The sequence below is a fragment of the Phocoena sinus genome, chromosome 2, assembly GCF_008692025.1.
Source record: "Phocoena sinus isolate mPhoSin1 chromosome 2, mPhoSin1.pri, whole genome shotgun sequence".
In the NCBI taxonomy this organism is placed as follows: domain Eukaryota; kingdom Metazoa; phylum Chordata; class Mammalia; order Artiodactyla; family Phocoenidae; genus Phocoena; species Phocoena sinus.
Window position 1 is genome coordinate 77,299,009 of NC_045764.1, and position 24,702 is coordinate 77,323,710.

At 45.2% G+C, this 24,702-nt stretch overlaps 1 protein-coding gene across 3 annotated transcripts in view; it reads right to left on the minus strand.

Moving 5' to 3' along the window:
• CGNL1 (cingulin like 1) overlaps positions 1–24,702 on the minus strand; it is a 161,453-nt gene that overhangs the window by 15,380 nt on the left and 121,371 nt on the right. For 2 of the 3 annotated variants that reach the window (XM_032624031.1, XM_032624032.1), the window contains exons 9-14: positions 17,149–17,355; positions 15,934–16,038; positions 10,962–11,114; positions 9,212–9,382; positions 5,631–5,792; positions 3,250–3,339 (exon numbers count right to left, since the gene is read on the minus strand). In XM_032624031.1, coding sequence (XP_032479922.1) covers positions 3,250–3,339; positions 5,631–5,792; positions 9,212–9,382; positions 10,962–11,114; positions 15,934–16,038; positions 17,149–17,355 — 888 coding nt within the window. The remainder of the gene's footprint in view (positions 1–3,249; positions 3,340–5,630; positions 5,793–9,211; positions 9,383–10,961; positions 11,115–15,933; positions 16,039–17,148; positions 17,356–24,702) is intronic. The other variant, XM_032624033.1, reaches the window with a different exon arrangement.

Consider the following 24,702-nt stretch of genomic DNA (forward strand, 5'->3'; position numbering starts at 1 on the left):
GAGAATGAATGGGAGATGTTCAGAGGGTGCAGGAAAAAAAAAAAAAGATTTAGACAGAGAGCTTGTGAGCATGCAGAGATTAAGTAGAGACAAGAGCTGCAATCTTTGACTTTTTAATTTAAAGAGACCAAGATCCAAAACATAAAGTTCCCCACGCCTTCCCTTTTCAGGGCAGTTTGCAGCACATCCAGACCGGATGCTACAAATCAGGTTGGAGAGGACAGACAGGCACCATTTCCTGCTCCTTAAGAGACATCTCCCGTGAGGAGGTGTCACAGGGCAGCATGTGAGGGGGCGGAGAAGGGGTCTTAGGTTTAGAAGCTTCCCATTTCTCCGATTCTGGCAGGAAGGCAGCCGGTACATCCCTAGAAGTTAACCTAAATGAACTGAAACAACTTCAGAATCAAGGCCCACCTGTCTACACTCAGAGCCCTTTCTTGAACCTTTACTTTAAGAGGCAAGAAGCGAGTCTCAGATTGACCTTGACTTTGAGTGAGAAGTAAATGCTTTTCTGTAAGGCAGGTATATTTGACAAACCCTTTTCTCTACCCTTGCTCAGAAATCCAAAGGCAGCTCATGCCAGAAGAGAGCACTCCATCAGGAGACCCCACTTCATCTCAGCGGTTTGTTTTGTTTTATTGTTTTCGTAATTCCTACCTCAGTTTGAACACGATGCTCAATTTCTCCGCTTTTAACAGACACCAGGCTTTACCCTCCCTACCCCAGAGAGTGCAGTGAGAACAAAGAAAAGTGACGAGGAAAATAGAACAAATACAGCAAAAAGCCTAGAGACATTTGTGAAACCCATCTTTTCAGGCACATAAACTCAGACACAGGGAGGGAATGACAGAGTTAAAGGGCGACTCAGACACTTAATTTTATAAAACCTTCTCACAGCATTTCAGTGTGAGAATTCAGAAAAGACTTCAGAAATCTCCTGGACAAACAGCCTCCTTTGCATAGATCTTAGAGGCTGCGCTCAGAGGGGCGGAGACTTTCCTGGAGCTACGTGGGGTTGGTGCAGGAGGCTGGACAAGGGATTCTTTCCCAGAGTACAAGTACGTCCCCTCTACTACTTCCTCCCCGGGCTTACTTTACGTTCTCAGCTCAGTGAAAATATTTTCAACCTTGAGCGGATCACAGAGAGCAGTTCTGTTACCCACAAATCCTGTTGAGAGAGGAGAGAAGAGGCCCAAAGCAAACAGACCTAAGTGATGGGCCTCCTTAGTGTTGAGCCATCAGCAGACTCAAGGGAGGCAACCATCTCTGGTTCAGTTTGTCTGTGTTTTGCTTCAGGTCTGGAAGGCTGTTTTAACTGCCTGGTTATTGATAGGATGACATACTTCCCCACCACTCCTCCTTGCCTAAATTGCAAGAAGCATTAGCAAAACAAATTCAGGGCCACTTCTCGCATCATCACCAACGCTTAGCAGATCCTGAAAAGCCCTGTGGTAAGGGGGCGCCTTAGCCAGGCCGGCAGGAATTCCTAACAAAGCAGCTTCTATACCAGCAGGAGAACTGAGAAAATGCAGACTTTACTAAGAACTATTAGGTCTCAAATGTCAAGGTTGGGCTCCCCACCCGAACTTCAGGTTTCCATGAAGGTCTTTCTCTAAAACTTTTGCAGCTCAGGTCAGGTGGGCTGCCACCCCTCCAGAGGAATGATACTAGCACCGTAAACAGGACTGAAATGTGTAGGCAGAACCCAAGTGCATTGGGAGGGTGGATGGAGCCTCTGCTTGGAATTTCCTTCACTCTCAGAAGCCAAGGAGCACCAGAATCTGACCTGTTTGCAAAGAAGCTGTCAATAGGGAAGCAAAGGCAGATGGAAAAGAAGCCAGTGATTCACCTTCAACTTTGAACAGGGGCTACCAGCCTAGAACGGCATTGTCCCTAAGTGCTGGAAGCTCCAGTTCTTGGTCATCCCAAAGTGTGGGAAAGGTGGTACATATGAATAAGGAGAAGGGTGAGCAGAGGAAAGTGGGAAGAGTCCATATTAATTTTGTATTAATTTGTATTTCAGACTTTTTATTTAAACCCTTCACACAGATAACTTCCTAAATTATACTCAGTACCATCCAAGGCTCTTAGGTTTTGTTTGCATTGTCTAATTAAGAAAGTGCCCAAAGCAAATCAAAAGGTGAAGAGCTTTCTAAATGTCTATTAAATGTACAGTTTTACTGGCACCATTTTCAGGAGCTGGGTGTAAAAATAAGTTGTCATTGAAAGGACATCCCATCAGAGGTTTCTATAGGTATCCAAAGGTATCATGTAAACAAAAGGCTGAGATTAGTGAATACAAACTCTCTGTAAAACCACCACTGAATGTTCTGAATCCTTGTCCCATAATATTTCCACATTTTTATCTGTCAAATGGTTTGGGCATGCAGTGGGGACATGGTAACCAGCTAATGGTGCTACTACTTTCTAGTGATGTGACACCCCATCTCCAGGATATGACTCAGGCACTCTGAACTTTTTTTAATTAAAAAATGGAAACAAACCCTCAAAACCTTGGGATTATCCCAAGTGTAGTTTGGGAAATTAGTTCCATTATGTACAATGTGAAGACAGTGTGAACGATCCCTGGCTGCCTCCCAGTGTTCCTATAAGGATCAAATATAAGTGAAACTCCTGTCATTTGAAAACTGCAAAAAGCACTCACTTGCAAGGTACTGTTACTGTACTGTGGATGCCTCACAGGTGTATGTATTGCTAATTTGCTGGCAAAGTTCCTTTTTTTTTTTTTTTTGCGGTAGGCGGGCCTCTCACTGTTGTGGCCTCTCCCGTTGCGGGGCACAGGCTTCGGACACGCAGGCTCAGCGGCCATGGCTCACGGGCCCAGCCACTCCACGGCATGTGGGATCTTCCCGGACCGGGGCACGAACCCGTGTCCCCTGCATCGGCACGGGGACATATCATTTACTTCCCATGGCACTAATACAGTGGTAGCTACCAAATTTCATGATTGCTTGTTAAACTAATGATTCTTAGAGCCTCAGCTCTAAAAGCACTTTGCCTATTGTGACTAATACATTGTTATACATAAGCACTCTGGAAACTTCCACTCTATATGCTCCATGTTATATATTACACCTCCCTCTTAGTGACTGACCCCACCTTCCCTTCCATCCTTTCCATCAGCCAGGGACTTTCTCTCCCTCCTCCAGCTGAATCCTCAGGTTTAACCTCTCCCATTTCCTTTTTCATGCAGGGTGATCCACTCACCACTCAACTACAGAACAGTACCTGTTCCCTGCCCCGAGTGATCCTCTCAGACAGCGAATCCGAGTTGTTTCTTTCTTCTTCCAGCTCCACCTCCAGTTGAGACACCTTGTCCTAAGAAGTCACAAACACAGCCTATTTAACTTGCACTGACCAAGTTTTTAGGAGCAAGGACTGCCCTGTGGAAGGACAACCCCAAGGGCAAACCAGAGCTGAACACCATGCATTAGAGTTTGGAGGAAAGATGTGTCTTTTTCTCATATTGTGCAAAGTACATCTTTTTAAAACTGGGTTTTACTGCTTTTATAATGTAAGATATAATTGTGCATCTAGAAAGTACATAAAAGGAGAAAACAATATTACCCCAAACCCTAACAAGCACTGAGGGTATTTTAGCATGTTTCCTTCAAGCCTTTTTTTTCCCTTATGAATCAGTAATTTTACAAATATCTACCTAAGCTTAACAGGTATCTGTTAAAAAACAATGTGGAAACCAAGATATCGTCCAAGGCACACTCCTCTAAATACTCTCAACTCAGGACAATGTTCTTCCTCTCTCCTGCTCAGGGTTCCCAAGACCCTCCCAGGAATAGAGTCTAGAACAGCCTTTTGCATCTGCCTTTTTCTGCTAGGGAACCTCATATACTTAGCACCATGCACTCCCAAATCCCCATCAGAGTAACATAAAGACAGTGCCAGCCCATTCTGCTAAACCGAATATTCACAGAAGAAGAGTAATTTCTATCTTCCTCAGCCTTCCTAATTTAACATCACTGAGTATTAAAAGTACTTCAAAGTAGCTTTGTGTACCAAAAAAAAAAGAGGCTTCGAACACAAACCACCCCACCTCGAACTGGGGGCCTGTGGGGTTTGTACATGTGTTTCTCCTGCCACCAGTCAACGTGTCATATGTCTGGATTAAGTCAGAGCCATGAGCCAGACACACTAAAAGCAATCAGCATTACGAGTTTCTATGTGAGCCTGCAGCATCTGTACATAAATATTGTCTCTGCGATTGTCAAAGTTGGCCGACAAGCCTCCGTATGCACCAAAAATAAAACAGAACTCGTGAATGACTAAATGTCTGTGAATGCTTTCCCCGTTGTGAGCAAAATCTACAGAGAACCCAGAAAGCTCTCTCCCAGGAGTCCAAAGTCCCAAAAACCAACTCAGAACAGCTGGGTCCTGCACCAAACCTCCTTGTTTGTTCAGTGGTTCCTGACCCCTCCAAGGCCAGTGTCACTCAGAATCACCAAAGATCCACAAGTACCGCATTTACATACGATAGTCACCTGAGTTTCTGAGTTTACAATCGCCTTTATTGAGAGAGCTCCTGAGTTTGAGAATTCATCTGTTAAGTGTTAGTAAAGGAACAAGCAAGATATTAGTCCCAACAAGACAGTCCTGCCAGCCGCCTCTTAGGGAGGAAGCACCCTCGGGTGTGCCGCACAGGGGTGGGGTCTTGAGAGCTGTTCATTTTATAATTAATGGAGAAATAGCTCAAATACTGCACAGGGGCAAATGAAGCTTAGCTATACCATGGCTTCTACACCTTGAGTTAGTAAAAGGAAATGTTCTTTTTAGTCAGAATACTCTAGAAGGAGATGATCTGGCAACCTAACGTTTGCCTAAAAGCACCTCTTCGCAGGGCTCGCTTCTTGCCTATAATCTGTACTGTACAGAACCCAGCAGGAGACTTCAGGGGATCAGGCCAAGGGTCATTACGCCAAAGGTTCTCACGTCACTGCCTGACAAGGCTTTAGCTTGTGTTTAACCAGATTGTTTGGGTCCTAGAATAATCACTTCCTAGTTACCTGGGTTGACCTTAGCTTGACTTAAAATGACCTCCCCTAATGAGATTAGAATCAGGACATCAGCAAAACACAAGGCAATCTAGCGGGGGGGGGGGGGGGGGGGGGGGGGGGGGGGGGGGGGGGGGGGGGGGGGGGGGGGGGGGGGGGGGGGGGGGGGGGGGGGGGGGGGGGGGGGGGGGGGGGGGGGGGGGGGGATGGATGACACCCTAACCAGGTAATTCTAAGCCTCTAAAAGGGCCCATCTAATAAAATCTTTAATGGTTGAAACATCACTCCCTGGATATAAACTACTACTAAGTCCCCTGGAGGTTTTAAAAGTTATTTCGATTGATTTGCGAAGTTGAATCAGGAATTCCACTGATTTTAAATTCCAGCTCTCTCTCCCTGGCCTTGAGCACTGTCTGATTATTTCCATCATTCCTTCCAGCTCTGATGTCTTATGAGTCTACAAACTACTAGCTTCTTCCTCAAATCAAGAAATGACTTTTACCGTCTTGCTGTTCAAGAGAAAAAAAGCCAAAGACTGCCCAAAGGCTGAGGCGTGAGCGGAAGTCTGCTTCCCTCGAGTCCACACCCGCGCCGCCCACAAACCTCCAACTGCTTGATGAGTCGGCTTCGGTCATCCTTGAGGTGACTCTTGGCTTCCAGCTCGTACTCCAGGTCCTTAAGCGTCTGCTCCAGAAGCTGCCTTTTCGTGAGCGCTTCCTCCTGAGCTCTCTGGTAGTCCCGTAACTCTTCCTCCAACAGACGCGTCTGGAATGAAGAGGGGCTAGGGTGCTTATCCCGGCAAGTCAGGAGCACAGAGATCTCGTCAATGTGCAGGCTGACCCCGAAGAGAATTGGGCAGCCCCCACACTCCACTGGGGTTCAGAAGCCCCGTGAGCAAGTGCCACCTTCTTCTGGGCCGCAGTTTCCTCTTCTGTAAAAAGAAGCGCTTTTCCAGCTACAGAGAGCAACCCATTAGGTTATAAATTTCAATTCAGTAGATATTGGCCAGCGTTAAATATAACAGAAAAAAGCAATACAAGCAAATATTGTTGTAGGTCATGGCTGAAGATACCCGAAAGCCCTCGAACTAAGTAAGAGCCTCCCAGAGTGTAATCTATCACCCACCCGTATCAGGCTCCTCTCAACAGAGGTTTTTTAAAGCTGGGGGAAGATAAAAGCTAAAATCATGACCCCACAGCAACCTGCAGGCACAAAATCTATTAATATAAACATGTAAATTAAGTGAAAAACCACTTACTCTCTAGCAGAATGTTATCAGTTGTCATAATTTACAGTGTTTTGTTCCTCCACAAGGTGGCACTGAACTAATAGCTTGAAGAAAGTGCAAGCGACAGCTTTGATTCGCAGGGGTTGTCTGTGGTTTTCCACTCCTCTGGAATCTCCCCTAGGGAACTAGGCAACTCAGCACACAGAAGGTACTCCTTAAACATCTCTGTGGACTGATTCGGTGAAGCCTGAGGCTGTTTGGTTCTCAACTTCCTTCCCTCCTGGAGGTGGTATAGGGTAGCAGGTGAAAGCCCAGTCATAGGAATTGAATACACCAAGGGTTAATTTCCTTCAGGGAGTATACGATAGCAAGTGGCAAACTTCATGAAAGAGTACCAGCCTTTGGGGGTGATCTTCACGGAAAAGTTGGGAAAGTCTCAAAGATACTCTTTTTGGGGACCCAATAGGTTAGGCTACTTTAGGAAGCCCAGAGGGAAGACTAGGAACTGTGTTCCTCTCCTGGAGGCTGATAGGAACACCTCAAGTTTCTATGAAAACAGCAGTCTTAAAGAAGACATCTCCAGATAAAGGCCCTAGTCTGGTTTTGGTGGTGACTGAGTGAAAGCACGAAGTGAAAATCATCCCATGGAGAAAGGATGACGAGACATTCTTTGGATACAGAGGTACTCCAGAGCATGAAAAAAAATCTCTCCAAAAAAAAAAAGTCTTTAAAAAAATTCTCTGTGCTTCAGTTTCCTGATTTGCAATATTGGGATAAATATAAAACCTACCTTACAAAGCTGTCGTGAGACTCAAATGAGATAATACCCCCAAAAGAACATGGGTTATAGAGTCAGAAAGACTGACAGGTAATGGTACAGCTCACCCTTCCTTCCCCAATGCCCAGCGCATTCCTACCTTCCGACGCCCAGCAGATCCCTCCTAACATCTAGCAAGGGCTCCATCATACCAAGAGTATTCTATAAGGATATGCACAAGAGAACAGTACAGTGTCTGGAATCATGAGTAAGTAAATAACTTCTGAACCTACTAGTGCTACCTTTAAGTAGTTGAAGCTGCTCTTTGCTAAGTGGGATTTAGAAAACAAACTGAACAGTGAACTCTAAGTCTTAATTCTCTAACGATGACCTTCATCAGAACTTTTCTAGCCCTATGCCAAAGGCAGAATAGGTAAAATGCCTATTTCTCTCAAAGCAAAGGAGGCAGTACTACAGCACTTAGGGTGGATGGACCCTTGCAGCTTTTATTTACTGAGAGCTTTAACTCAGCTCAACCAAAATGTGGTGGAGGGTGGTGAACAGAGTTGAGCTTGAGTTTCTCAAGGATCCCAAGTGACCTTGGCTTATTAATTCATTTTTGTCTTAAACGACTCCATGACTTCACCATCCTGACTTAGGGTGGTGTCTGACTGCAGTTTCCTTCTAGACCAATGAGGTGTCTGTTTCTGCCATGCAAATGGAAATAGTGCCTCACAGGGCTAGACCGCTGAGAAAATCTAGGAAGTGCCATCTCTGTTTTCATCATAAGAATCCTTTTGGAATTACTGCCCTTTTACAAACAACACTGGTCTCTATCTGGCCTTAACTAATCTCTCTGGATCTCAGTTTCCTTATCTAACTAGAGGGTCTCTAAGGTTCCTTCCTACCCGAAGATTCTAGCAGAGTAATAGTTACACAAAAACCAAGGGAAAGCACTTTACAGGGGTCACCGTGACACTGATTTTCTGAAATCAAAACAGGATACCAGGTGTTTGCATTCTGGCAAGTATCAGAATCTTCCCACCCAATTGCTGTAGAAATGATTCTTCTTCAGGGCCAGAGAACTGTGCTGTCGATATGCTAATTTCAGTTCTTACTAGGAGTCCTGTATCCTAAGACCCTAAACCAGAGGGGAATCTGTTACCAGGGTCCTTTCAGAAGTATTCTAGAAGCCTGTAATAAATATCCATTGTTCTTTCACACAGTTTCAGCGCTGACTCATGGGCGGCCTTCCTTTGATCATCAAAGATAATAAAAGTTTGTTTTTTGAAGAAAAATTTGTTTTCCTGTGGAATCTTAGTGCTCTTGGCACTGCTTATGAAAAAAAAAGCAAGCTTTAGAATTTAAAAAAAAAAAAAAACTAGTATCAGTGTCCAGGATATATAGACCCTCTGCCATATAGTCTCACGTTACCTCATTTAATTACTAAATCATTATTACTTTGTATACTTTTAAAGAGGGAGAAACAGATGCTCAGAAAATTGGGGTAACTTGCTCAATGTCATGCAGCTGGCAAGAGACAGAGCAGAAATCAGCTTACACTGTACTTGCATTTTAGAGCCTTCAGCTTTCCATTAAAATAATCAAAAACATTCCCTTTATTACACACAGTTCTTCACAAGTCCAGACTGAAGGAAGCTAACATTTGGGTTACTTCGCCCCATTATTCTTAAATATAAAACCAAGAATATGTTTTAATAATCTCAGTATTCATAAATTCCTGAAGATTTCTGTTTTTCTGTTGTTCTGAAACTCTTACCCACCACTCCCACGGCAATGAAAGTCTATATATATATAATTTTAAACGAATGGCAAAAAAAAGAAAAATTAGTTATTATAATCCCTGTTCTAAGATTAAATTAAAACAATGATACATATAAATCATTTAGACACAGCTGGGCACACTACTGGTGCTCCACCAATGGCAGCTAAGCTTTTTTAGGCAGATCTTGGATTAATCACGAAAATGGTCAAACTAAAGCTGTGTCCACTTAACCTCAGAGGCCCTGGGTCCTCTGTGTCTTAGAATGCCATCTGCCCCAAAGTAACCATCCTGAGAATCAAGCACAAACGCTATCTTAAGGATCTACCCCAAGCCTCTCCTAGAAGAGTTTCAAAGCAGTCTTGAAGGATATTCTGAACACGGGTAAACCAGGAACTGCTCTGGCCAGGCATTACCTCATCCTGCATTTTCATGGCAGTCAGACGGGACTTCTCTGCCTCTAGAGTTTTCTCCTTCAACTGCCTTTGCATTTCTGCAAGTTCCCTGCGATTTTTCTCCTTGTATTCATCCAGCTGGTTCTGGAGCTCCAGCGTTGATGTGCGGGACACCTCAACAATGTCAGCCATCTGGAAGAAGTGACATGGGTGAGAGCCCACCCTGTAATGCTCCATCTGGGGCCAGGGAGCTAGGTTAGCATCCCAGTTCAACACGTCTCCTCTGCTTTCTTCTGTAGCACCCCACCCCAAAGACTGCAAAGCACCTGGTCGTGATCTGCCCAGGATTAGTCTCCTCTAACTTGGAAGTAGCATGGAGGTATGAACAAGCACATCCTCTGGAGCTAGATCCATGGTCCTGGGTCACATCCTCGCTCTGCCACTTACCAGCTACATGGCTGGGGCATTACCTACTCTCTCTGGGTCTCTGGAGTGTATTCGTTAAAAATACTGAAACCATAATCTTTACCTTGCAGGGCTGTTGTCAAGATTAAAACAATACATAGAGATGGAATTCTAGTTAGATACAAAATAGCTGGTAGCAATCCCACTGCTGGGCATATACCCTGAGAAAACCATAATTCAAAAAGAGTCATGTACCAAAATGTTCATTGCAGCTCTATTTACAATAGCCAGCAGATGGAAGCGACCTAAGTGTCCATCATCAGATGAATGGATAAAGAAGATGTGGCACATATATACAATGGAATATTACTCAGCCATAAAAAGAAATGAAATTGAGTTATTTGTAGTGAGGCGGATGGACCTAGAGTCTGTCATACAGAGTGAAGTAAGTCAGAAAGAGAAAGACAAATACCGTATGCTAACGCATATATATGGAATTTAAGAAAAAAAAATGTCATGAAGAACCTAGGGGTAAGACAGGAATAAAGACGCAGACCTACTGGAGAATGGACTTGAGGATATGGGGAGGGGGAAGGGTAAGCTGTGACAAAGCGAGAGAGAGGCATGGATATATACACTACCAAACGTAAGGTAGATAGCTAGTGGGAAGCAGCCTCACAGCACAGGGAGATCAGCTCGGTGCTTTGTGACTGCCTGGAGGGGTGGGGTAGGGAGGGTGGGAGGGAGGGAGACGCAAGAGGGAAGAGATATGGGAACATATGTATATGTATAACTGATTCACTGTGTTATAAAGCAGAAACTAACACACCACTGTAAAGCAATTATACTCCAATAAAATGTAAAAAAAGAAAAAAGAAAAATAGCTGGTAAATGACTGGCACACAGTAGGTGTCAAAAAAATGGCAGCTACTCAGGGTGGCTCCATCAGCTCTGTGCCTTTTCCCTTCTGGGTGTTTTAGGGCAAAGGAGCAGCAACTAACTACTGGGCTTCAAAACTGCCTTTCATACTCCTGCACAAGAAAGAGAGGTGCAAGTACACAGATGACGCACAAAGACAGAGGTTCTGATTCAGGTTACATCTGTGAAGTCTGCAGTGACGTGCCAGGCTTCTTCGGGCAGCTGTTGAGAGGAGCTGGGCCCAGGACCCAGAGGGCATTTTCTAAACCAGTTCCCCTGTGACTGGGATTATCAACAAGTCCGAAGAGCTGCTTCCCGGGAGCTGCAAAGCCCTGACACGTGTGCTGAGACGCACTGCAGGTCTCCTCAGCTCTATCAGGCCCTTACAGGGGGGCTGGGTCACATGCCCTCTCCCTCCTCCTCTCCCTCCCCTCTTCCTACCCCTCACCTCCTTCTGCAGTTTCTCGATGGTCTTGTCAAGGTGCCATCGCTCGTTCTCCATTTCACCCTTCAGTCTCCTTAACTGCTCCTTCTGCTTGGTCTCGTCTTTTAGCTTCTCAGACAACTGCCTCTGCTCCTGGGTGGCCTGACTCAGATTTCTCTGCAGATGGCAGGGAAAGGACAGTGCTATCACCTACCTACCAGGTCAGCCACAGAAACAGGTGGCAGAGGGAGTTTCACAGCCACACCACAAAGCAATCAGACCTGCTACATCAGTGATAACAAAAAGGATCAAAATAAAGCCATCACAGAGACACAAGGACATTGTCGGCTCTGCAATCCAGGGACCAAGACGCAAAGTTGATTTAACCAGAGACATGCGCAGGAATGAAGGACAGACGAAGGATGCATTACAGAAATACAGCAAACGGCCAAGGCTGTTGCAGGTGGTGATTCAGGATAGTGTCCAAAAACCTGACAGAACTCATGCTTGAAAACTGAGGTAAAGTTATACATCAGACAAACTTAAACCCATGTGGCAACTGACATCCTGTGACAGACAGCACTGCACCTAATGTTCGAGCATTTTCTCTCCTATGCAGATGATTGTCACAATTAAAATAGCTAAAAATGAATCTGTAAGTAAAAAGAACATTACCCCATGGGCCAAGAGTCCACTTGGGTAGGGGGAGTTATAATCAACAGAATCCATGGGTTGGACTCACACATAGAAGGAAAGGAATTTGACAATCCACAAGCTGATGAACCTGATGGACAGAAAGTATTAAACGGAAGAAACACTAGTCAGGAAAAGTACAAACGAGTGGTTATTTAGTGAATCAGCACCAAATACTAGTACTTCTTATAAAATGTACCATCTTGGGTGTGATGTTTCCCCTGGGTTCCTCTGAGGCTCTCATCTCACAACATTATACAGACTGATGTCCTTTACGTAAAAATCATGCAACTCTAAAAAGAAAAAAAGAAAATCCTAAAATATCTTTGGAAGATTATAGTGGCTTCTTTAAACGGCTGAGTGTTAAGGCCTTTGGCATAAGGATATCATGAAGGGGCACAGCTCAGAATGGGGGAGCACGACCCAAACAGGAGCTAGATCGTAAGAAAAATGTTATCAGGCACTGAGGGCTGAATGTGGGTTAGTACAAGTACTGCTTCGGACCTACTCAGCCTCGTGTCCCTGCAGAGGCTGTATAAGGACAATGGTTATATTTGCACAGTGCTTAGCAGTTGACAAGCTGCTGTCACGTGCAGTAACTCAGGCGTTTTGAAAACACTCACAAAGCACTTCAGGCACTCCTGATGTGCAAAGCTTTGGAACAGCTCTGCTGGCCAGCCACATGGCCTGGGGCCAAAAAGCCACCTGTGGAGGGCTGCGCTCAAAGAAACAGCCCGCAGAGCCGGGCTGCTGAAGTTGATTGCTGCAGGGAACCAATGTCAACAAAAGCAGCTGGGGAAAGAAGGTGGTAAAAGAAAGGTAATCGGGAGTTCAGTGGGGGGCAATTAGCAGGAGTGAGTCTCACCATGGTCCAGCCGGACACACACCAGAGGGAGAGTCAACCCCCGGGACTTGTGTCTGTGGTTGATTTAGTGGTGTTGGGGGCAAAAAGCTGCCCACAGGGTAAGGTAAGCAAGGTATGGTTGGTTCCTTCATGTGGGAGAAAGCTCTCAGGAATATGTATCTCAAAATGTCAATTCTTGAACAAAAGAAATACAGAAGGACATCAACACCTTCCCATAGAACCGCCAGGATCCAGCTCAACCCCTGCCCCTGCAGATCCCCCAGCCTCTCTTTTTCTTCCTTCTGGATCCCAATCCCAGGGGCCCCAGCCCAGCAGACAAGCCAGCCTCGGCTCCATTCAACCTCCACGTGGTGAGTGCACTTCTGTTTCACCCTTGGCTCGGGGAGGGCTCCCCTACCACCCCTCCATGCTGGCTCTGCTCTCCTGTGTCACTGGAGACACCCCAGACTCCTCCACTCTGAGCCTGGGGCCTGGCCAACACCCCCTGTCCCAGCATACACATTTGCCTAGAATAGTAATTTCGCTAAATTATTTTTAAAACATTTCTTGCATGCTTGCCTCTATTGCAGGGTAGTAAGATCTGTAAAGGCAAGAAATAGATTTCCTATCTCAGTATGCCTCACAGTCCAGATTCACTATTAGGCATATGATAAAAACTCAGTGGTTGAGAATTCACACCTATCCCCAAAAGTGATCTAAAGATTTCTTATATCAGAATCACCGGGCAAGAGTGGTGGACTGCTTACTTAAAATGCAAAATCTAGCCTGTTCTGATGGAATCACAATTTTTCTTAGAGTGGAGCCCACACATTTGCATCTGAAAGTTACTCAGATAATTCTAACATACTCTAAAGTTTAGAAATGCTGTTTAAACAATGCTCTGCCTCTTCAGTGATTCAAGAAATATGTTGCAATATGTCCATGCTGAGAAAGTATGTCCCAAATTCACACGAAAAGCAGCCAACTTGGCAACTTTGCATTTAGGAGTTAGGTGTGAAATGCTCTATAGCTACAGTGACTGTATTTCCAAGACCAGCCAGACAAGGCCATTGACTAACACTGGGACAAAAATTTGAAGAAAATTTATCAGGTCGGAGAATCCAAAACACAAGGTTGGTGGACATATAGTGAGTGCCCAGTGGATGCAAAGCCTTTCACTATACGGTTGAGCAAGGTCCCGGTATTAACGATAACCAAGTGGCAGGTGAGCCAAAGCGCTTAAAGGAATGAGAGGTTTGATCAGAAGGAAGTCAGTCTCCTCAGAGCCCATGCCACACAAGCATGGGGGCTTTCTTCTTTTCTGGTCTCAGTACACAGGATGGGAGGTGCAGGCATACAGAGGAATATATCATTATCCCTCCCTGAAGGAAAGAACTATGGCTTCCCCATCTGCAGAAGCCATTTCTCAAGGGAATCAGAGATGTCTTCGCCATGAATGCAGTTCAGGTAGATCTACACAGCGGCACAACCCTCAACCAAGTGGCAGGGCTGAAGCAAACCAAGAACGGCATCCCCTTTAAGAACCTCTGCCACTGTCTGACTGAGTCATACTAAATCAGACCTAAGTTCACATGGTCTTCAGCCACTATGTAAAGAAATATATTTATCATCCACGAAGATGCAACAGATTGCTAAAGGCACAAAGATTTTGAGGTGTAAAATGCTTACGTGAGGGGGATAAAAACCCGGCTACTCTCTCCTCTTACTCTAAGGGTTAAGCTCCCTTCGGTTGCCCGCTTTGGGAGAAGCATGCAGAAAAAGTTATCGAACTAAAGGAATGACTATCTGGTTCCCAAACTGAGAAAAAGCAAAGTATTTTTGAGTGATGGTGCACTTTTCATAGCACGACTTTTCTTGTTTTTTGTTTGAAGATTTTTTTTTTGATGTGGACCATTTTTAAAGTCTTTATTGAATTTGTTACAACATTGCTTCTGTTCTATGTTTTGGTTTTTTGACTGCAAGTCATGTGGGATCTTAGCTCCCCGAATGGGGCTCAAACCCACACCCACTGCATTGGAAGGCGAAGTCTTAACCACTGGACCGCCAGGGAAATCCCTCATAGCACTGCTTTTGAGACCAGATAATTGAGATAATGATGGTGAGACTTGTTGGAGCCTCTTAAAATTCTTGCTGGATTATGTTGCCAGTGGCTAGCACAGCCACGCACTGCACGAAGCACCCTCCCCATCTCAGCACCACTGGGAAAACAGGCCTGAACAAAAAGTAACAGGTCAGGGATAATTTCCAAGGCAAGGATGGTGAGCCAGAGATGGGGGGTGGGTGGCGATTACATTAAGATCTTTAGACCTTGAGGCCATCATCTTTTGTCTCCGCTGAATAAGCTTTGAGTTGCAGATTCACAGCTGCTGAACCACTTCCTTCTGTGTGAAACTTTCTGGTTTGACCAAAAGATGATAAAGACAGAGCCTGTAATAGCTGCACCCAGTGCCTGGTGTGGACGTGACACAAAGGCGCACACTTTTGCCCCTGAAGGGTACAAATGTTTTTCTTCTCTTTCTGTGCCCAACTAGCTCGGAGATTTAAACCCTGCACTTTGGCTGCTGGGCTGCCCCTCCCTGAACTATCCTTACAGACAAGCAAGTCCTAAGGGAAAACTTTAAGAGCCTCCTCTAAGACAACTGCTCAAAAGCACTGGCTTTTACCTCCTCGTAAGCTCGCCTGAGGGATGCTTGATGCTGCTGGTTCTTTAAAACCCCACAGCAGGTAGAAGGAGGGACACACCTGGATCACGCTGAGGTCACTGTGCAAAGTCTATTTAGAACCTCAGTGCAGACTTTTTTTTTTTTTAAAGAATGTACTTCAGGCTTTCTAACCTTCAAATGGGAAAACCTAATTTTCCAGGAACCTGCCTATTTTGAATAGAGATAGCTATCTACTTTCAAGGAAATGACTTTCTCCTGCTCTTTTTAATAGCCATCTTGGAGGACTGCACTCTGAGGAGTCTATTGGCCCAGAGGAGAAAGGAAATTGGCTTCTGCCACAGAGCTGACTCTACACTGCCTTGGGGACCAATTCTGGTGGCCTTCCTCACACAATTCATATTTTATCTTTGGAAAGCTGTCAGGCTCTTTAATGTCTACAGCAGGATTTCTCAACCTTGGCACTACTGACATTTGGGTAACTCACTGCTATGGGGACTCTTCTGTGCATTGTAGGATGTTTAGCAGCATCCCTGGCCTCCACCCACTAGACGCCAGTAGCATCTCCCCAGTTGTGACAACCATCTCTAGACATGGCCAAATGTCTCCCAGTTAAGAACCACTGGTCTAGATAGATAGTCTGAAGTCCAGGACGGTTATTATTATGAAAGGAGCTGCCTGGGAGGACAGGACCAATGGCGATCTGTACACGTCCCTCCGAGTTTGCTTCTCGAACTTCCTCTGTGGGGGATTAAAGACAACAGCCCTCAGAGTTTACCTGAGCATCTTCCAGCTCACTCTCCAGGGCCCTTCTGGCTGACGCTGCTTCTTTTTCTTCTTTTCTTGCATGCACAAGGGCCTCCTCTAATTGCCGAGTTTCTCCCTACAATGAAACACGGGGTCAGTGTACACTCAGATGTGTGCTATGCCTAGGAAGCTGACTTGGTGGCATGAAAGGCATGCAGGGGACATCCACAGACACAGCCAGCAGAGGCTGCAGTCACAGTGCACCTGTCATGGGCCCACGACAGGACACAACAGCCGTACAGATGTGTGTGCCTGTCTGCAGCTCCATACTTAACCAGAGGTGAACATCCCCATCAATCATCTGAGATGATTTTTGGGAAAATACAAATATCCACCCTTAGCACTGGAGCTTCAGAAACAACAGGTGTTGAATGGACTCAAGCACACAGTTTTAGAAAAGCTTTTCAGGTGATACTGATGGATGACCATCTGGGGAAGCTCTGTGAGAATACACCTCCCCTTTACATTTCTCCTGTCCCTTTTTATTGTCAGCTGCCATCTCTCACAGCCGTCAGTACGTGCCTCTTGCTAACAGCCTCCCACTTCTAGAGATCTGGCAAACCAGGTAATTGGTTTGTTAAGACTTGCATGAGGGGCTTCCCTGGTGGTGCAGTGGTTGAGAGTCCGCCTGCCAATGCAGGAGACACTGGTTCGTGCCCCGGTCCGGGAGGATCCCACGTGCCGCGGAGCGGCTGGGCCCGTGAGCCATGGCCGCTGGCCCGCGTACCACAAAAAAAAAAAAAAAAAAAAAAAAGACTTGCATGACTTCAGAAACCGTCAACCAACTGTTAAAAAAAGAATAAACAGTCATGAGTGAGAGCGGGCCCGACGGCAGTGTTCAGATGGCCTTTTTGGGTGTTCGGAGGCCTCTCTGCTCAGTGTCCAAAGGTTGAGCACGTCTGATGTCTGGGCAAACGGGGACTCCCGTGCCTGTACCTGTGCCTCCCACCCTGACTCTGTCAGCCCCGTTCTAGGCCGCTCTAGAAGCCCATCTCCCATTAGTGCCATGCAGAGAGGAACAGAAGCGATGGGTTACAGAGAGGAGATGATCACGCTTGCCCTGACCTTTCCTACTCCATTATGATAATAAATCCCTTTCTGCTTCTCCAGTCGCTGTGTTTTTCGTCACATAGGAAAGAAGGATCCGGCACTGCCAAGCCTGGGCTCGGGGTCCGGCGAGCCTCACCTGGTACTTCTTGAGCATTTCCTTCGCTTTGGCCTCGTCACCTTGCAGGTCAGCAACCTGCCTCTGAAGCCGAGCGACAGTGCGCTCCAGCTCGTGGACGCTTTCCCGCAGCTTCTCGTTCTCTTCCTGCAGAGCCTTAGCGCGCATCTCAGGCCCGACCTGGGTTTGCTCTGCGGTGCTGCTCCGACTGGCCAGGACCTCGATGTTCTGTTAAAGACACAGAACAGGTGAGCACGGGAACCAGGGTCAAGGCGCAGCTCCCAACTTCGTGGATGGCTGGCATTTATTAAAACCCACTACGTGCCGGGCACCGTGCTAAGCCAGGGATCGGCACAGGACACCCTGTTACTAAAAATAAAGTGTTACTGGAACACCGCCACGCCCATTCAGGGGCACACTGTTCACAGCCACTTTCGTGCTACAAAAGCTGTGTCAGGACTTGTGGCCAGAGCCTAAAACATTTGCTATCTGGCTCTTCACAGAAAAGTTTTGCCGACCCTTGCCTGTGTCAAGTCCTCGACATGAAATTTCAACCTTTTAACAACTCTAGGAGGTGGATACTATCCTTATCACCATTTTAAAGACAAGGAAACGGGCGCTTGGGTAGACTGAAGAACTCGTCCAAGTTCAGGTAGGAGAAAATGCATTCGGGCAGACCGAATCCAGAACCTGTTCTTATAACCACTGATGAGTTCGCTTTCCTGACCCCTCACCACGTGCAGGGCCTCTTAGTAGAAGCTCTTGATGAAGGGCAATTTCTGCTTACAGGGTTTTTTCTTTAATGTCTAACACAAAATGGAAATTAAAATTTGCTTAAATTATGGTACAGTTCACGGTGCAAGCTCTAGGTACTACCATCTGAAAATGAGCATGTACTGCACACAATCCGTAACAGAAAGGAATGGGAACAATTACAGGATGATTACTGTTAATTCCAGATGTCACGTAGGCGTTTTATTTTTTGGCTCAGCATATTAAAAGTGATGGTAAGTGGCCTTGTCCAGAATTCCACCTCTCCCAGCAGACCTCTCATCTTCTATTTCTCCACTACTACAAAGATGCCAAAACCAGTAAACCCAGCGCTCACAAAACAGTGCTGCCGATGCCTTCAAGGAAAGCAAGGCCCAGGGAAGGCAAGATCTGGCTTCGAAGGCTACGACACGGCCCACTTGGGAGAGCTATCTGCCGAAATCACTTGCTTGCAGAGCCTTTCAGAAAGATCTTTAAATCTTGTAATAGTACAGGAAGCTGTGTTATCCTGAACTTAACCAATCTGAGAGTTTCAGAAACCAGAGCATCTTTTCACAACCCGAATGTTCCATTTAATTCTATGCATCTGGGAAAGCTCATCAGAGTCAAGCTACTGAGTCAGAACAAGGTTGGCAGGCATTGCTAGGAGAACACTGTGGTACCCAAGAGCTGGGATTTCTCTATTACTGTTTGGACATATCATCTTCTACCGAAACCAGCAAGATGACTGAGGAGAAATAAAGTGTGGTTGAAAACCTGAGGAGGGATCTAAAGAAACCAGCAACTGGTCAGACCAGGGAAAGCAAGAGAAAAGTCCAGATTGTCCATTTCTGCCCTAACTTTCCCATTAAGAGATAAGAGACTACAAAGCTACAGTTATCAAGTGGTACTCAAATAAGGATACACACGTAGTTCAACGGCATAGAACTGGGCGTCTAAAAATAAACCCAATATTTACAGTCAATTAATTCTCAACAAGGGAGCCAAGATAATTCAAGGGGGAAAGGAACAGTCTTCAACAAAATGGTGCTGGGACTACTGGATATCCAAATGCAAAAGAATGAAATTAGATCCTTTCTTTGTACCACACGCAAAAATTAACTCAAAATGGATCATAGACCTAAATGTAAGATCTACAACTATAAATCTCTTCTAAAAGAAAACACTGGAGCAAATATCGTGAGCTTGAGTTACGCAAGGCTTCTTAGATACAATACCAAAAGCATAAGTGACAAAAGAAAAAATAGATAAATTAGACTTCATCAAAATCGAAAACTTTTGTGCTAACAAGGTGAAAAGAAAACCCAAAGAATGAAAGAAAATATTTACAAATCATATATCTCATAAAGGACCCATATCTAGAATATATAAAGAATTCTTCAACTCAATAATAAAAAGATAACCCAGGGCTTCCCTGGTGGCGCAGCGGTTGAGAGTCCGCCTGCCGATGCAGGGGACGTGGGTTCGTGCCCCGGTCTGGAAAGATCCCACATGCCGCGGAGCGGCTGGGCCCGTGAGCCATGGCTGCTGAGCCTGCGCGTCCGGAGCCTGTGCTCCGCAACGGGAGAGGCCACAACAGTGAGAGGCCCGCGTACCGCAAAAAAAAAAAAAAAAAAAAAAAAGATAACCCAGTTTTTTTAATGGGCAAAGGATCTGAATAGACATCTTTCAAAGAAGATACACAAAAGTCCAACAAGCACATGAGAAGATGCTCAACATCATTAGTTATTAGGGAAATGCAAATCAAAACCATAACAAGCCACTTCACACCCACTAGGACGGCTATAATCAAAAAGACAGATAATAGTGTTGGGGAGGATGTAGAGAAATCAGAACCCTCACACACCACTGGTGAGAATGCAAAATGGTGCAGCCACTTTGGAAAACATTTTGAAAGTTCCTCAAAAGTTTAAACAGAGTTATCATAAGACCCAGGAATTCCACTCCTGAGTATGTACCTAAGAGAAATGAAAACATATGGCCACACAAAAACTTGTGCAAAAACTCCACAGCAGTATTATTCAAGGTAGCCAAAAAGTGGAAACAACCCAAACGCTCATCAACTGGTGAACGGGTAAACAAAACGTGGTCTGTCCATACAATGGACTATTATTTGGCCCTAAAAAGGAATGAAGTACTGATACATGCTACAACATGGATGAAGCTTGAAAACATTATGCTAAGTGAAAGAAGTCATTCATAAAAGGCCACATATTGACATTTATATAAAATGTCTACAATAGGCAAATATATAGAGATGGAAAATAGATTCGTGGTTGCGTAGGGCTGAGAGGAATGAGAAGTTGGGAGATGACAGCTAAAGGGTTCAGGGTTTGGCATTAAAATATACACACTACTATATACAAAACAGATAACCAACAAGGACCTACTGTAAAGTACAGGGAACTATACCCAATCTCTCTTAACAACCTATAATGGAAAAGAATCTGGAAAAGAATATAACTGAATCACTTTGCTGTATACCTGAAACTAACACAACATTGTAAATCAACTATTTCAACAAAAATTTTTAAAAAGTCATGATGTGATACATAAAAAGTTAAATAGTATGAAGAGTATGATCCTGTTTTATAAATAAACATTGATATATATATATAATTATATACATAATTTGTAAAAAAAAAAAGTACAGGGTTTCTTTTTGAGGTGATGAAAATGTTCTAAAATTAACTGTAGCGATGGTTGAAGAACTCTGTGAACATACTAAAAACCACTGGTTTTGCACTTTAAATCGTTGAATTGTATGTTAAGTATCTCAATACAGCTGATTTTTAAAAGAGGAACAAAGGAAACCCAGAGGCTGAGTCGGACGGAGGGGATGGAGGAGCTGAGGTCCACCGAGGTACTGGTGAGAACAAGAGACTAAAGACATTTGCCTAAATCTTCTGGTAAAGCGAAGAACACTTCCACATGCAGTCAGTGATCTTTCATTCACCCAGAAGTCTCAGGAAGAGCAAGGATACTGAAAACCAGATCTGGTTTAAGCTGGATTTGGGCCTACCTGGCACCCTGACATGCTAGATAAAGGACGCTGTGCTGTGTTTTGATGTTTAGAACTTGGTATTTTCTCTGTTTGGAAGTTGCAGGGCACATTCTGAGTCCATCTGTCTTAGGAGGATGGATCAGGCAGGTTATCACTCAGCTGCCAGTGGCAGGGTCTGCTCCAATCCCAGCTCTCAATTTCACAGGCTGAGTGTGCCCCTATGGGAGCTTGTATGTGTTGAGACACTTAGTCCTGTTTTGACTATTTGTAAAACGATGATACGTTTTGCTCTATGTCTTCATAGTGTGGTAAACCACATTATGTTTACAAATAAATTTAACTTAAGCCTCCATTGGCAAACCTTTCCAGAGCGGCTCCCCTGTTCCCGTCACCACCACATCCCACGTCCCCAGTCTACTATGTCAGGTAAAGCCCATAGGATAACCTTGCTCTTCCTGAAACCGTACCTAATTCACCTGCAGCAGTGCTGGAACCTAAAAGAATAAAAATCACATCCCTTTGTTCAAGGCAAGTTCTTCTCCATGACCTGCCAGCAAAGAAAACTGGTCTAGCGGGACTCCAAAACTCTTCCAGCTCTGAACTTTGAACTATGCACCACCTTTTCCAAATGCTTAAGTTTGTATCTCATGACTGTGGCAAAAGCAGGAGAACTCTAGGAGGACCAGAGCTGGTAAAGATCTACTCTGACAGGTCACTGGGGACAAACACCACTGCCCTCACTTAATTAATTGCTGGTACTTCATTTCTGTGATGTTTTGATCTTAAGTGCTGTACGTCATGGCAAGACTAGGGAGAATGTTCCATCATAAATAAAAACCAAAGGGCACACAGTTTCTAACGATTCATTTAGCCAGATCATACCCCCTATGTAATATCTATTTGTAAAAAAGATCACATGGATGTGTCTTTTAATATCTTACCTATTATTCATTCATACAATCAGTCAGAAATAGTTAACAAAGATCAATTCCAAATTCCACTCCAAAAGGTCGGAAACACTACCCTAGGTCATCACCACAAAGGCAAAAGTAGCAGATGTGCTACATTCTCTTGTTTTTCAAGATTGGACCATCCCTTAAAATTGCCCTGAGATCATTTCTTCACCTGTATTTACTTGGTTACACAGGCAACTGGTAACACTGGCTGGCTGTGAAGAAGGGAATTAGGGCTATGGAAAGAAGCAGAGAGAGGTATTCCATTGCAAACCCTCTTGTGAGGATTTAAATGGTGAACTATGAAATTCAAGAAGTATTAAAAATGTTTAAATAAATATACATTTTTGTTGAAAAGACTGACTACCAAGGGGCACAGGCACTTGGAAGACAACCATCTCCCCTACCCAGTTCTCACCTCCTCCGGGCTCCAGAAACCCTTCCCCAGCATATTCACGGATACCTCTGGGCCATGAAAGATAGCAGAGCGGGAGCCGGGGAGCAGCTGTACAAACAGAGCAGAGCACCAACTCTCCCACGCTGGTTTACATAGTTAAGACATTCCTTTTCACCACATATAGCTGGGAGGGTGGAAAAGGCCCAGATGGCCCGGGACTTGCACTTACATGAGTGCTTCTCCAAATTTTCCACCCAAGCAACCTTAAAGGCAGAGAAGTCCAATGCGGGGTGGTTAGAGACACGCAAGTGACCTCAAAGAACTGCTTCCAAGGCTTGGGTTTCTCCATCAAAAACGCATGTACGCTTTGCAGTCGACACTTAGAACTTTCATTCCACCCCATGTCCCTTTTTATATCCAGATACTGTCCTTGGTGTTCCAGGAAGATGGGCCATTTCTACCCTGTAGCTTTGGCAAGCACTCTCCTCCCCACACACCCAGCACATGTACACATTATCTCAGCCTGGACAAAAGACATAAATCACGTCAAGAATGGAATTCTCAGTTTTAATTCTAAAAATGTGCATCCAGGAGTGTAGAGGAAGGAGCAGAGGAGGCTGCAGTTAATCTACCAGGTTAGACTCAGATCCAGGCTGTGCCTCTTTCTGGGCCCTTTCACTGGGCCTGGCCTCATAGGGCCTTGGTTTGCTCATTTGTAAAAGAGAGAAGAAGTTACCTACCCACCCCACTGTAAATACCTAGTTAAACGAGGCCATGACTCTCGTGGCTGATATTGCTATTAATGACCAAGCCAAGGAAACCCAGGCGTATTTCTCACAAGGTCAGGACTTTGCCCGACTTACCTACTACGGTTCTAAATCCTCAAACCTGGCTTTAGACTGTAAGTTGCCCATTTTTACCAGCTCAATATCAAGCCTAGGTTTCTCAAAAGAGAGAAAGAAGTTCTTTAACAGTCTTTCCAGGGCAACCGTACTGTCCAGATTACATGACCCCTTATTTTAAGGGCAAGTCATGTTTCTTGGTTGGCTAATTCATTAAAAATTCAGCCTCATTTCCCAATCAAGGATGGTCTGGCAAACTGATGGCAACTAAGAAAATCCTTCCAAAACAGACAAACAGCATGTTTCAACGTGCTGAATTGCTAAATTTCCACTACTTCTGAAATAGTTGACTTTTAACCATACGCTCCAATTACTGATATAAAAGGGGGGTTGGAGGAAGAATACATAATTGTTATCACAAAAGAAAAAGCAAAACCCCAGTCTTTGCCTGGTACCACCATTCACTGCAAATAATGACTTGCTTACAAGCTGGCACATTTTCATTCGTTAACGTCCACACTTAGAAATGTTCACACTGTCGCCTGGGGCCAGGGGAAACTTTTATCCATGACAAGCACAAAACTCCCCAACAGCGCCACAAATGGCCACATCTAGGTGTTTTTCCTCACGCAAAGGTACTGATGCACTTCCCCTGAGCACAGAGCACACACCTCGGACAGGCTCACTCCTGACGGATGAAAAGTAACCGCACAGGACGAGGCCCTCCTGGCTTGTCCTAATGCAGACCCAACACATAAGACATCAGGCTTTACTAATTAGCAGGGCCTCTTTCCACAGCCAGTTTTTGTTTCTTTTCTGTCTCGCTTTTTTGCTGAGTGAGGGAAAACAGCTGAGGCGTGGAGGCCAGGAGGCCAGAGAATGGAATGCTGGCTCGTTGGTTCCATGTCACCAGCTACTCCCACCCTCCAGCGAGTGAGGCTGCAGGAGCTCAGCTGATGGGTGCCCGAAGGGTCCCTGACGCCAGGTCATCTGCTGGGAGGTCACCACCTTTCCACAGCATGGCTGCGGACATCACTTTCTTGCCCACAGTGAGGACCGGGGTCACAAATGATGAGTCCCTTTCTCACTCTGAATGTGTGGAGAACCAGGTCCCCTGTATTACGGTTTCAGCTTACCCCTTACTTGAGCAACAGTAAACTATGGAGGAAAAGAAATAGCATCTATTTTAGTCATAAACTGCTCTTTCCCTAGTTACCTAGGAATTTCACTGGCATGAGGCCTCTGAGCCAGGACTTCTTACATTTTAATGAGCACAGGATTCACCTGGGGATCTCTTAAACGCTCATTCTGACTCAGGAAGAACAAAGGCCGGGGCGCTGTAGTTCTAACGAGCTCCCAGGTGGTGCCAGTGACGCCGGTCTGTGGGTCCCACTGTGAGGACTGAGGTCCAGACTGAGGAGAGGCTGCTCCGACCTCAGGGCCCTCCCGTAGACATTCATTCACAGCTCAGGTCCCCACTCTCCAAGTCCCTTATGCTTCTTGACATGACTCCAGTGCCTGGGATGGGGTGTCAGGCAGCTTGGGTGCCGCTGCAGGCTGTGCAGTCAGCTCACACTATGACCTATGCAAACCCGTGACCCCTCTGAA